We start from the raw sequence: 14562 nt of genomic DNA on the forward strand, positions 1-14562 counted from the left end.
CCTCATAAACACTGCATTGTTGATGGGCTTCTAAACTAATGAGCAATTAAAGCCTGTGTTATCTAAAAAGAAAACCATATGCTCTGGCTATTAGCTTTTCCTGACACAGTTACACAACCCTAGAAACCTTGGAGCAAGTCTTTCATATTGGTAAAAGGCATCATAAACTTATAAGAATTAGCATAATAAAGATGAACTTTTAAAGGAGAGAACAGCAAGGCCAATTAAAATCCAAGCCAAGAAGCAAGTGACCTATGGAACTTGAAACTAGATCTAGGAAAGGGAAGAACAGTATGTTAATTGCCCATTCCACAACTGCAGTGATTATGAGCTTTGATTCTTGATGGGTTTTTTAAAGTCTGTATTCCAGTACAGGTACATACCGCCTTTTAAATCAGCTGACGCCCCCACGTACTGGAAGTTGTCCATATTAATTACATCAATAATAGGAGACACAACTCTGGTCTTGTCCTAAAATAAATGTTAGAAAGTAATATTGAAATAATGAAATCAATATATAAGGATTCAGGCAGGATGTGATGTTGAACAGTTCAGCAGGATTTCATTAGCATGTCTCCCCAGCTCTCCCCCTACTTCCAAAGAGCCCGTGCTGTGAATAGCACTGCTCAGCACTGCTTCAGAGAGCAGAAACCATAGCATAGGGTATGACTGGAAATCCTCTTTCTCATCTAGGCTACTTTTATTCAGTAATCCCCCTCTTCCGACTTGCTCTTGAGGAAGACAGCAAACTTGTGGTTCTAAAGGCAGTCAAGCAAACAGCCCTTCCGTTCTTACTCTTAAATGCAATGCAAAGAAAAGCATCCAGACAATTCATATTTTTCTCAGCAAGTCTCCAGCCATGCAGTGGACTACAGTCTTATTATTGTAACCTTTAAGGGACACTTAGGACTTTCTACAATCAGAAAGGTCTTAGGTTAATGCCAATCCATTTCACACTAGAAGAATCACACTTCAATAACAGATACTCAGATAGGAAAGAGAACCTAAAAAGCACCTCAAACTCATGGATACTGTTAATCTCCAGCAGTTAAGATTCCAGTGGTACAGATAACCACAGTCCTCTATCCAACCATGGTCTCTGAGCAATGTTAATTATTTTAGCTAATGTTTTTGCCAAAATAGTTTAAGAACAAAAATCTTTGCAACAACTCCACGCGTATTATCCAGCAGAATCACAAGACCTCAGTGTTCTAAAATAAGACTCATCTAATGTTAGAAATGCAGTATCATGGTTAAGCCAGTTTGTCTCCATGAGTTATTGCTTGAATTCAAAATAAAAGTTTGGAGCTGCACAATTTAACCTCATTCAGAGAACAGATAACTTCAGAACAGCATATCATTAAATCTGTGAATATAAAAAAAATGTTTTGAACAAACAGGAGATATTTTGGTAACTCCTATTATAGAGAAACTGTTCTCATGGTTAAAAGAAATACAACCTAAACATCTCAATTTTAGGAATTTATTTTATAAGTATGTCTTGAAACACATATATTCTAAACAGTGGTTCAAGTAACATGTCACCCTTATTAACCAGTATTATACAGAGCAGACTGGAACCAAATTAGTATGAAAATAGCTTGAGGTCATAAGAAGAGACTTAAAAGCAACTTAGACAAATGCTTTGCTTGGTCCAATAAGAACCTTTAAAACCCATTTTCTTTTTATTTAACCTTAATTATTCAATCTCTGCTGATTTTAAATAAGCCCTAACTATACAAAACAGCATCTGCTAGGTTATTCTGCCTGAGAGAGCAAAAGGTCATGAATTTCTGTACCATCCAAAAGAAGAATTCAAGCAAGCCCAAGAGAATTCAAGCTGAAGACTAAGTGAAAAGCTGAAGACACATTGCTTTTTCCATTCCCTCTACTATCACTGCAGCTATGTCAATCAGGCTAAAAATTTGCTTTTATGAGAAATGTAATACAACATCTAATCTGGCCTCCTACTGAGAATTAATTTGTTTGGTCTAAAGCAAACTTGAAATACAAACAAAAAAAGGCCAACCTGTCATACTCCCCCATGGATCACATCTCTGGCTCCTGTTTCTGCCAGTGATAGCCTCAAGCCCATGTTTGCAATGGCAAGCAAGGCACAGTTTTGCTAACTGTGTTGTACTTGGGAGGCAATTACAATTTACTGCACCTTCACTGAAAAGTAGTGTGTGTGTGTGTGTGTGTGTGTGTGTTTGTACACCTTCCTACATCACTGAAATGCTTTAGATGTACCCATGTCCTTATTTTAGGGATTTTATATATAGTGATAGAATTAGGAAATTCCTTTAAATAAAGACTGATGAGACAGAAGATATCAACCTGTCCAGTTATTTACAGTATAACTATGGGCATAAAAGACAAAAAATGAAAACATCCTTCCTTTGTTTCTCATCTATTTCTTAGCTGAAATTGAGGCAGCTTATACATCTATGCCCCTCTCTAAAAGTATTTTTGAAGATGATTTGTTTTTCAAATGGATCTACTTGGCCAAGTTGAACCTGGAGGTAAAAGCTGCCCAAGTTATCAGGTGCCACATTAGGCAGAGCTTCATTTAGGCTTCAGCTTATCTCCACCAAGCTACATAAGCAGGTAGCATGTTGTCTCTATACATCTGAGCTTTTACTGCTGGCCTGATTATTTCTATCAATATCAGTGCAACACCACTTGCTACACCTAACTCCCAGTTGTTTCTCTGACAGCCACATAGCCAGGCCATGTGCATTCAGTCCGATGTATAACCCTCACATTGTTGGCTTGGAAATGTGCTGCCCTTCTGTGACTTGAAATTACAGGATTTGCAAAGCAGAAAAAAGCTCTGTACATTCTTAAGGCAAATATTTGCAGAGATTAGAAAGCTGTTAATGCAGAGACTGCTAAAAGAGAGCTTGCAAGTCTCCAAATTACAGAGTTCACTCATTTAAAAGACTAAAAAGCAGCTGGTTTCTTTAATCACACCATGGATAAATAAGTACCTTGCTTTAGGATAATTTAATGTAGAAAATCTTTTGCCTTCTAATGGAAGGCACAACTGGAAAGCCATGTACTTCTTGGTGAACATAATGAAAAGAAATAGCCTGCAAACACTGCAAGTCTCTAGCACCTGAAAATTTGTAGCAAACCACATCATCTTGACAATTTATAAGAAAGTTATGAATACTCTAGAGAATTAGGCTTTATATATTGTTCTTATAAACCATGAGAAATTATCCTAGAGATTCTGCATTCATTGCTTCCCCCTTCTAAAAGTCTCAAAACACTTCAAAGATTAAACTTCACAATACTCTTGAGAAAATATAAATATTTTCCTTTTAGCATCAGTTGAAAGTGGACTCACTCAAAGTCAAAAAATCTGAGACAGACATGAAAAAGCAAACCACATCTCACTTCTTAATCTTAGTTATTTCTTCCTTTTAAGATCATCTCTGTTTAAAAATACCTTCCTAAATGTGACAGAGGATTTACTGCTATGCTATGAAAACAGATTAGTTCAGTGCTGCACCAGAATCTTTCAATTTATTTTTCTCACACAATTGCTGAATTCTCAGAACAGAGTGTCCAAGTGTTTAGAAATTTGAAAAGGAAAAAGCCAAGTAGATGGGTGCCCATGAAATTCTAGTAGTTATAGATGCTTTCAGAACTGTGTATACTTATTACTTTGCTGACATTTTTGAGGAATCAAAGGGTTAACCTCCACTGGTCTCCTCATTTAATCACATACACACAAAAAAAATCTAGAGGGTATAAAAGGTAGCCTTAGAAATCAAGCAGAAAACTCTCCAGGAAGGAGCAAAAGATACACCAGCTCTAGGTTACACGAGTATCTATACACATTCTGAACTCTAAAGCGGTCACCTTGTGTATATGATGCTTCTGCATTGAGCTTTTGCTCAAGTTGCTGTAGAAAACTCCCTACCAGAATCAGATCCCCTCCAGAAATGCTAAGCAAACATGGCTCCTGAAAAAAGGAAGATATTCTAACCAGGAAACCATCTTATAGAATAAAACTGTGGGATGGATCATGCTTCAATTCAGGAGGAAAGGTTGACATCTCAGGTGTCAGAGAGAGAGCTTTCTAAAGTGGTTATAGTACCTCAGATAGAGTTCTGTAAAAATGACTTGAGTCAGACTGTTTCTTGGAAGCTATAAATTCTTATATTGTAAGACACACAGCTAATCTCCTAAAACTCCAACAGAAATAAATGCCAAGTGGGCAATTCTGGAACAAAAAGAAAAAAAAGAAGAACAAAACACACTTTCCACCAGATATACTATAAATGCAGCTGCCTATCAGAAAACACAGTATTCATGAACAGAAGCCCTGACCTGAAAAATGTTACCAGTGAGAGCAGAAAAGAGTTCACGTCTATTCAGCTTCTTGTCACTGAGACTACCAAAAAATGCTGCCAATTAACATCAACTAACATATACTGCCCTGTGAGCTGAATTAATCCATTTAATGTAACAAAGAGTTATCATATACAATACATAAACACTAACCCAGCCTTAATTATTTGAACAACCAGAAAACCTAAAAGCTGCTTTTTCAATCCCCATAGCTGTTGGCTGGGAATCTTTGCAGATGACAGTTAAATGGAATTCTATATTCATTATTTATTTAACAGTACATCAATCTTTTAAGACTAGAAAAATATATTCATACAGTTGAAAACTGTTCAGTGGTACACAATTATTGTGTACTATGGTGACAACTGGAAGCAGCGAGTTTTGAAGGATCTAATAATTCACATGCCACTAAAATGTAGCTGCAGCAAAAAGCAAAATATGCACCAGCTTCTCCAACCTAATACACCCCATTCAATGCTGGATCTTCACAAAATTGCCAGCAATATAACAAGAGGTTTTACATTCTGCTAAAATGAAAAGGTAACACTTTTTCAAATTCCATATCAGTTTCAGAAAGATAAATGAGTATGACCCGCAAAAAGTCATACAGAAGAGAAACGGGAAAATTACCAAGTAAATGTCTTACCAAATGCAGGATTTTGCTGACCAAAACAACCACTTCTCTTCTTATTTCTTGAATAAATAGATGATTCAAATAGTTTACACAAAAGGTCTGAAAACAGTTGCCATGTTCTAGAATTCATTAGTGCTTTAGCTGCAAGCATTCTCCACTTCTTTTAGAGATATATTTTATGCCTTCAAGTTTAATTTTCCTAGTTAATAATTACAGAGAAATTCCCCCAAACCTTCTGAAGCTGCAACACTTTAGATGGGTAAAAAAAATAGGAGGAAGAGCTATGGTACCCATGCTCAAGGGCATTTTAGGCACTAGGTACTTTAACAGGTACCAGGTTTGAGCTGATTAGTTATTTCTACTCCAAAACAGGATTTCAACTGCGGATGTGTCTTGGGCAACTTGCAGTATTTTTGGAACACCCAGTAAATATAACAGGCTACGGCCAATTTTATGAGGTTCAACAAGACAAAGTGCCAGGTTCTGCACTCAGGTCACAATTTCACGCAATACTACAGGATTGGGGATGCTGATTGACAGCAGCTGAACATGACCCAGCATGTGCCCAGGTGGCCAAGAAGGTCAATGGCATCCTGGCCTGGATCAGCAACTGTGTGGCCAGCAAGACCAGGGCAGTCATCATCCCTTTGTATTCAGCACTGCTGGGGCCACACCCCAAATCCTGTGTCCTTTTCTGGGCTCCTCACTCCAAGATACTGAGGTGCTGGAATGTGTCCAGAGAAGAGTAATGGGGAGCTATGAAGGAGCACAAGCCTTTTGAGGGGGAGCTGAGGGTGTTTAGCCTGGAGAAAGGAGTCTCAGGGGTGAGTTTATGACTGTGTACAGCTACCTCACAGAAGGTTGCAGCAAGGTGGGGATCAGTCTCTTCTTAGAAGTAACAAGAACAGAAAAGAGGAAATAGCTTCAAGTTACATCACAGAGATTTGGATTGGCTATTAGGAAAAATTTCTTCACTGAAAGAGTGGTCAAGCGTTGGAAAAGACTGCCCAGGGAAGTGGAGGGGTCACCAACCCCCGAGGTATTTATTTAAGAGATGTAGAGATGGAGCACTTCAGGGACATGGTTTAATAATGGGCTTGGCAGGTGCTTGGGTAACAGCTGGACTCAATGATCTTAAATGTCATTTCCAACCTGTATGATTTTATGATTCTGAAAGGATCACAGAGGGCATAAAGAAATAAAGAAAATCAGTCATCAATTGATAGCTTCTTCATTGGCATACTGAGTATACAGGGTTTACTTCCTTCTCTCTCCCCCTTTGTGATTTTGGAGAATGCAAAGGAAACCATAAGGTGGGTAAGTGAAGAACTGGGCATTAACCAGAGTAGCTTAGCAAAGCCATTTTGATCAGAAGCATTTTGGAACCAAACCTTTCCTGGAAGACGAGCTTTCCAGAAAGGGAATGCAATTAAGAAAGAATAAAAAATCCGGTTGTCTTGACTGTTTCTCAGCGCTTTTTTGGAATCACACTTCATTCAATTTCCACTTCAACTGAGTTCTTCCAGAGCAAGTTAACAAGTATAACCAACCCCTGGAGAAAACAGTTTAGTTTCACTCTCAGTCTTCTCAATTGCTTTTCCAGGACACAGACTAAGCATCATTTTCATAGATGCTGAGAGCCTCTAGTTCCTGCTAGTTTCCATGAGAATTTTGGTTTGACAAGTCATCTGCTCTCCTGTTATCACACTGAATCTTAATGAGGCATAAAGATTCAGGTAAACTGAATCACATCAAGATGATACTGGTAGAGGAGAATCATACTTTGCTCTAAAGATTTTCAGCTTACTGAGGCAGTCCCCAAAGAACCAAGAAAGCATATATTTGAATTACTTGCAAAGATAATAATAAATATTCAGATTTTATGTTCCTGTGTTCACAGATTAAATGAACAAAAATATGTTTTAATCACAGAACACTCCAATCATCTCCATCATCTTAAATCAGGGAAAAAGCTTCCTTAGGAAAATGAATAAAATTAATCTAGTATAAACCAGATGGCTTTACAATTTAAAAGCTGCTTCTTCAGGAAATTACTTTACAACTCTTTACTAACCTCAGCTACTCTTTCCAAAAGTGGTTCCAGCCAGTGTTCATTGCACTCACAGTGACTATCCAGGAAGGTCAACACTTTGGCTTGTGCTGCATCTGCCCCTCTGACACGGGAGCGCATCAGGCCTGAGAAGAAAAGATCGAAATATTTAAGTACCTCCTGGGGAAAACAATCAACAGTAATGAGAAACGATTACATTCTAAGTTAGTAATTAGTTAAATTACTCAGACAGGGCAAATACACAAGCTCCATTATCAAAATCAGATGCTCATTAAAAATTCAGTGAAATGACGTCACACTAAACAGCCTGCAAATGCCCAGCCTACTGCACTCTACAGGTTTCCATCTGATTTAAGCAGAAGCAGCCAAGTACCTTTTCAAAACAAGTGATACATGAAAACAGATGGGTCTGTATTACCCTAAGTGGTATTTACACCAATAAATCTTAAGATTGGACCTGAAAACAAGTATGCCTCCTCAAGTTCTACTATGCAACTAAGGAAAGCACCATCACTAACTTACCCTCCCAACCTTTATGCCACGCCCCATCTTAGTACTTACCAGAGTCTGTACAGTCTTCTATGAACTTCTTCAAGAAATAACCATGCTTCATTAATTCTCATCTGAAAGCCTTACCCCAACCCATTTGTCTTTCCTCTGTGACTACAGCCATTCTCTTGTTTTGCAGTTTGTTTGGGGTTTGTCAGTTCTGAATAGATAACTTTAAGCAGAAACTTCTGGCAAAACCAAAAGGTTCTTCTCTTCTCCATGTCTTGATTACATAGATACCCTCAATGATTTACTCTGCTCCTTTCCTTCCTTTTCTTTTACTATTTGTTCACTAGATGACCTCACCAATCCTTAAAGTCCCTTGCTATATATACACACATAGCAAGCTTCCTCCCATTCCTTCACAAATTTCCTCCCTACTTTTTTCTACTACTATTCAAAAATTCATTGATTTCTTTTTGTCATGTGAGACCAAAGCCAAGTCTGATTTTTTGGGGTTTTTTTTTTTCCTTTTTTAAATTTGGGTTTTTTTCTTTTTCTTTTTCTTTCTTGATTGTTTCCCACTAAATCTGTTCTGGTTTGTTCAGGCATTTTCCTCCCCCAACTGAAATACTGCAAATGAGTCAAGCCTGTTACTTACTCCTCCCTTTACAAAATAAATATGCAAAACATGATTATGCCAACAGAACACAAGATGCTTAAGAGGAAAAGCTTGTTTGCTCTAACCAACATTCAATAACAGGCCCATCAAGATCCTTTTCCTATCTCTTATTTTAACTGTGAGCACAGTTCCAGATAGATGCTGTGCCATGGCTCTCCAACATTCTACATTTTATCTGTGGCACACTGACATCTAACTGTACCTCACTGACTTAGTGCTGGTGCCTTAATTTCACCCTTTGAATCTGTCCTGTTCAGTTTTTCCACTTCAAACCATTCCTCAAGCACTACTTACTTTTTTTTTTAACTTCTCAAATTCCTCTCCCCAGAGCTTATCATTTCTAAATAATGTTGTTGAAGAGCCTACTGTTTTACTCTAATTCTATAGAAAACACACAACAGTGTTTCTAATTTCAGATTTAAAAAAATGGATGTGAGCACTTTAGTCATTGAGTCCTCCACAATCACATTCAGGATTATGATGAATAGAGCTGAAAAGGTTCCACTGAACATTTATTTTGTAGACTACCACACCCTCAAAAACATCTGTTCCCATAACAAACTCTGGTACTAGAGATGAGACTAACAGCTGCTAATATTTATTTCTGAAAGAAAGGCAGTTAATGTCACCCCCTTCACTGACACCATCTCTTCAGCTAAGTTTTGCTTTAAAACACACTGCTTTCCTCTACTGTTCATACTACTGACCTACTCTTAGCACCCTACACATTGGTTGATTTCATAAATTCTCTTTAAAATTTAATTTGTATGTGTAATATTTAATCTTAATCTCACAAGATGCAAACTAATACTCTGTCTTCTATCTGCAAACAATTGTGCTCTTCTGACATAATACATTTGTCAAATTATATTTAATTTTCAGATATACTGATGTACATTCCTAAGCATGTATTTGTATATGGATAACAAATTAATATTTAAAATTACTAAAAGAAACAAACATCAAAAATGTGTTACTTCATTCTGTTTTTTCCCTTACTGCTATATCCATCTTCAAGTGATACACTGAAAAATGACATTAACTTACTCAGAACCTGGCAACCATGGCAAGTCATAAAAGACCTACTTTCCTAATAAGCCTTTGTTCACAAGTATATTCCAAACAGAATATTTAAACACTAAGAGCCCATCAGTTAGTGCACTAATTTAATTATGGGACAACACATGTTTTGTGCATGTAGTTTCCAGCTCCTGACAATCTAATGATTTCAGCTCTTCCCTCGGCCAGGCCAGCAGTCTAGAAGATACAGCTTATAAAATTAGCAAGCACATATGTGCTAATTCAGTCAGCTATTTCAACTGCCAAATCTCAGTCATTATTTCAAACAGCTGTAGATAACAGTTGTCTGCATCTAGTACTTGAAACTCCACTGTCAGTGAACTGCTGACTGAAGGGCTCAGTGATGTGAGACCACAATTTACAAAGCAACATAGAAGAAAACACAAATGTAAGACAAATTTGTTACAGGGCACATTGGCTTCAGAAAAAACAGCATACTTGGTCTCAGCCCTCCTGGCTGCTCATACCCTCAATTCAAAGCAAATTATTTGTCTGGCCATCCATCAACTAAATCCATAAAATGATATCTAATTAGAGAACCAACAAAAAAAGAGGGCTATTTTTAAGCTGCATCATTTCAAACACAGATACATTTTACAGTGAGACCTTGCATAATATGGAAGCAGCTTAACTTAGGATTCAGTGCAGGAAGAAAAAGGAAAGGTTGAAGATTAAATGCAATTCCTGAAGGAAGCTCACACTGTAAAAGGCAACAATGGGCAATTATGCACAGAACAATATGGAAACAATCACGATTACTGGTTTTACCTGCACAATTACGTTTTTTTATTCCTTCTACTAGTAGATTTACAAAGTGAAGATCTCTCTTCCAATAAGGAAAGTAAAGCAGAATGTTCCATTAAAAGACTTGATGAAAACTAACAGATAAGGTAGCACAGTGGAATTTGTATCTTACTTCCTTAAAATTAAGCCTACCTTCTCGCCGATCATTTCGGAGAACCCGTACTTTTTCAATTTTTCCCAAGAGAGCCCCATCATCCGCTTAATAAAAAAAAAAAAATTCAGAATTTTAAAAATAAAGAAAAAAAAAATCAAGTGATGAGAGCTAGTTTCGCATCCAACACTGCATGGCAGAAGAGAGGCCATCTTCAAAGAAAACAAAAGCTTTATAGGTGAAAATGTTTGTGGTCATAATTAGTTACTCATCTCATAAGAAATAAAGAAAATTTACCAGGCTAAGAAATTACTACCTTCACCATGTTACTTAAGGCTAGCTTAATTTTACAGTCTTGAAATAATTTTATTTAACTATTTTCTATTTGCTTATTTTAGACAGTTTCTACATTGCATAGAGAGAAAAAAACTTCCATAAGATTAAATAAACTGCTTTATTTGCCTATAAGAAAGCTTACTTTCTAATCAACATTAAGACAAACCTGACCTAAGCTAGTATTAGTAAAAGTATTAATGCAAATATATACATTAGCTTCTTCTAAGAAATATTACTCAGAGGTCCATTTCCATTGTTTAAACTTCTGTCATGATACCCTAGTACCTACAAGACATTGAGTTATTTTAGATTCAGTAAGATTTTTTCTGAGAGACTGATGGAGACAGGCATTCCTTTAAAATAGCACTACAAAAACATTTCTTGCAAGAACCATGGGTTTTATTTTTATTTAAGATAACGTTACATGAAAAGGCTCTTTTTAAAGATACACACTTATTATTTCCTGTTAGGTGAAGGACAAGATATACTGGAAATATTTATAGAGACTTCACATCTCCACAATGACAGATATGGAAGAGTTAAGACTTGGTTTTGGCGAAGTCTCTGCCAATTCCTATTCATGGGTCCTATTCTCAACTGATTCACCTACCAGCATCAAGAAATCTTCCCAGAATAAGCACAGTAAAGTAGGATCCTCTAAAAGTACTTACGATCATTACTGAAGTCATCCACTAGTATGATTTCCTTAATAAGATGTGGTGGACTTTTTTTAAGGACACTGAAACAGACCAAAACAAACAAAAAAAAAAATCATTCCAGCAGTGTTAATTTTCCAAAATAATGTCAGAAAAGCAGTTACTTAGTTAAGCTGCAGCAGAATCTAGCCCAGGATGTTACTTTCAACAACAGCTGTTGGCCTGTTCTTACAAAAAGCGTGAAAAGAGGCCCATGTATAATTTTGTATGTTCCTTCTTCCCGGCCTCCCTACCTCTCCCACCCCCGCTATTCAAGCCCCCAGAAATCAGTGCATTCGACAATGTCCAACATAGAACTTTTGCAGATATCTTTGAGTCAAATATCACCTAGGAATCCATCTACCCTGACTCTTTCTTGGAACAGCCAGCCTCCAAACATCATCTGATAATCAGTCCCATACTTTCATACATTTTAGTTAAGGTGAGCAATTTTGTTTAACATCACTATTTCAGGATGTAAGAACTGAAGATCTCAATGAAATTGAGATACCTTTTCCTCCGCAAATAGTTCAGAATAGTTCAATAATGGGTTGTTACTTTCCTTTCTTATCACAAGCTGACAGAAATGAATGGCCTTAAAGAAAAACTAGGCTCTCTGATGCATACCTGACAACAGTTCGAAGCAAAGCAGATCTTGCCTCGTTATGAAAGGTGATCACCACACTAGTGGCTGGCAAGTCTATCCGCCACTGTTTCCGCTGGCACCTGAAAGAAAAAAAACCTTGTCATTTCTGCCTTTTACATCCCAGGCTTGGGAGACTGCCTACACTGCAAAGCATTTATCTGTTAAACTCAGACACGCTGCCTAAGAGGAATGAAATAGCTTGTTTTCAAGTGAGATTATAATCAACCTATCTTTTGACACTTTTGGCAGCTGTTTTAGTACACAAAAGACAGTGGCAGATATGGGCAGGTTCAGACAAGTCACCAGACCATCATTATTGCAAAATGTCAAATGTCTTTTGTGCAGCTGAGTATGAAACTAGAGCCCTTCTTTTACACTAAAAGCATCCAATACATGCAAGGCAATAGGCGTATTTTCAATGAAAATGCACAGTTCACAGGCTACCACATGTTTCTTCTTTAGAAAGGCATGTGTCCATTTCTTCTTTTATTTTTAAAGCTCCTGTAACATCCTGGCCACACTCATAGCTAAAACTAGTTTTCTATTCTAATGAGAACTTGTAAGGATCATAATATTCAGAATTTGTAAAACAGAGCTAGCTGAGACAATGCTGAGCCGACTAAACACAGAACCATATCCTTCCAAACCATAAAGATAATAAATATTCTATGTCAACCCATTTTTCATCACCTCTAGAAACCTGAAATTAATAAGCAAAAAGAAGCGAATCCCAAAATGCTTCCTTCAGGACTACATACAGTTAAGCTTTTTGATCTAATAAAATAAACCTAAAAAAGATATTATGCTCATTGTATTAGAAACTAACAGTTCTAGAAAACAATGTATATTGAGTTTATGCCAAAAGCATTACAATGTGACAAGTCACAATACTGATTGCCATTTGTGCAGTGACACACATCAGTGATGTATTTCTTCCATGTCCTTTAATTAAGAGTTTTAACAGGCCAAGCTGTCTTCAGAAAGAATAAACCCAACTAGCATATACCTGTAGCAAATTCAGCGATTCATTTCAGTACTTATTTCAGCAATTCAATTTCTGTAATCTGTGCAGTATTAATCAGACCAGTTTTTAAGAGAAGTTTGCCACCCACACTTCTAAATCTAGACTTCTGCCTGTATAAAAGCCCACTCCATACCTAATTAAACATCTGCAACATGCACCATAAACAATACAACCTCCAGCTTCTTGGAATCAGAGAGAAAGCAGAAATGTGCTTCTTCCCCTGGCCCACCCTACAACAGCCCAACAACCTGTGGTATTTTTGATCCAACACAAGCATAGTGTCACACACATTAGTGCCTGCATGAAACAAAACATTCTCCTGCTGCAGTGACCTCACTTGGCTCTGCACAAAAACAGAGTCTATGCCAAGCCTGCAACTGCTGTGTCAGATTAGCAGGGCTGCTCCGGCTCTGTGGTGGGTGTACGGGATGGCTTTGTCACTAGAGCCCAGCGTGGAATGAAAAACCTCAAATGTCTGTGTTCCTGAAAAATAAAGAGCAGCTCCTCTAGTGTGAGCTCCTGGCAATTCATCTAGACAGCTAAAAGACGTGCAATTATTACACTCCGAAGTCTGCAGTGCCAAAGAAGATATTCTTTATCCTGCTAGCTTTCAAATTACCCACAGAGGACAGAGCTACTGTGCACGCAGCTATCACACAAAGCACTTGCATTAGAATAATTAAAAAGTCACATTAAACTTATATTGATCTCTTTGCAGAAGAGAGCACTTGAGCCAGATCACATATTAGGGGGAATTACTCAAGGCAATGAAGCCTCTCAATTTTAAGAAAACTCAAGAGAAGAGCACTGCTGTGTATTTCTGAGGGAGAAATAAGACTGCTAGTCATCCAAATAAAACTGGAGGAATGTTTCACCAAGTATCACTGTTTTCAGCTCTTCTTAAATTCCTGTTTTAACTGACTCAGTATCAGTTTTCCTCCTACTCCGCTGTGTCAACAGGGCCACAGTTAAAATTCAAACCAAAGAAACAATGTCATTATTTTTGGCACAAAGATTAAACTTTGTCTCCTCAAGCTGCAACACTTCAATTTTACATACAGAGTAAGAAAATAAATTTAGTTAAGACAGAACTTGAACTGAAAATTTCAATCAAGACCTTCAATGTTTAACATAGGTCAGTAAAATCAGTTAAAACATGAAAAGTACATTCCTTCCCCCAGAGATTTGGACTGGTTCATTTAATTAATAATTTTTCCCAAAACCTCTGATTTGTTTGAAACCACTTTTTGACAGAAATATACATTTTAACCGATGCAAGGAGAACATTCACTTCAACTGGTACTAAAGACACAGGAAAGTTTGTTTCTTCTCTACTTAAGAATAGAACTTAAGTGTGAGGTCAGAAGCTTCTAATAGGTGCTAAATGACAAAGAAAACAGCTTAGTGCAGCTCTAGTACTTGACAGTAATTCCTAAAAATCATCACATCTCATCAATTAGAAGATATGATCAGAAATCACTAGTCCAAAGCATACATGGGAAACATTGGTCCACAAAAAACATGGGGTATTTAATCCTTTATTCTCCTTGGGAAACTATTTCATGCTGACAGAAGGACAGCTCTATGAGTTTGCTGTTAGAACTGTGACACCCACTTGTTGCTTTCTGGATCTCCCAAATCAACCATG

General features: G+C 37.3%; 1 protein-coding gene across 4 annotated transcripts in view; it reads right to left on the reverse strand.

Annotated features, from left to right (window-relative positions):
• GALNT2 (polypeptide N-acetylgalactosaminyltransferase 2) overlaps window positions 1-14562 on the reverse strand; it is a 93521-nt gene that overhangs the window by 21640 nt on the left and 57319 nt on the right. For all 4 annotated transcript variants that reach the window (XM_059841581.1, XM_059841580.1, XM_059841583.1 and 1 more), the window contains 5 exons: window positions 11872-11970; window positions 11221-11288; window positions 10255-10320; window positions 7071-7192; window positions 384-471 (listed from right to left, as the gene is read on the reverse strand). In XM_059841581.1, the coding sequence (XP_059697564.1) occupies window positions 384-471; window positions 7071-7192; window positions 10255-10320; window positions 11221-11288; window positions 11872-11970 (443 nt within the window). The remainder of the gene's footprint in view (window positions 1-383; window positions 472-7070; window positions 7193-10254; window positions 10321-11220; window positions 11289-11871; window positions 11971-14562) is intronic.

Source organism: Haemorhous mexicanus, chromosome 3 (assembly GCF_027477595.1).
Source record: "Haemorhous mexicanus isolate bHaeMex1 chromosome 3, bHaeMex1.pri, whole genome shotgun sequence".
NCBI classification, from domain to species: domain Eukaryota; kingdom Metazoa; phylum Chordata; class Aves; order Passeriformes; family Fringillidae; genus Haemorhous; species Haemorhous mexicanus.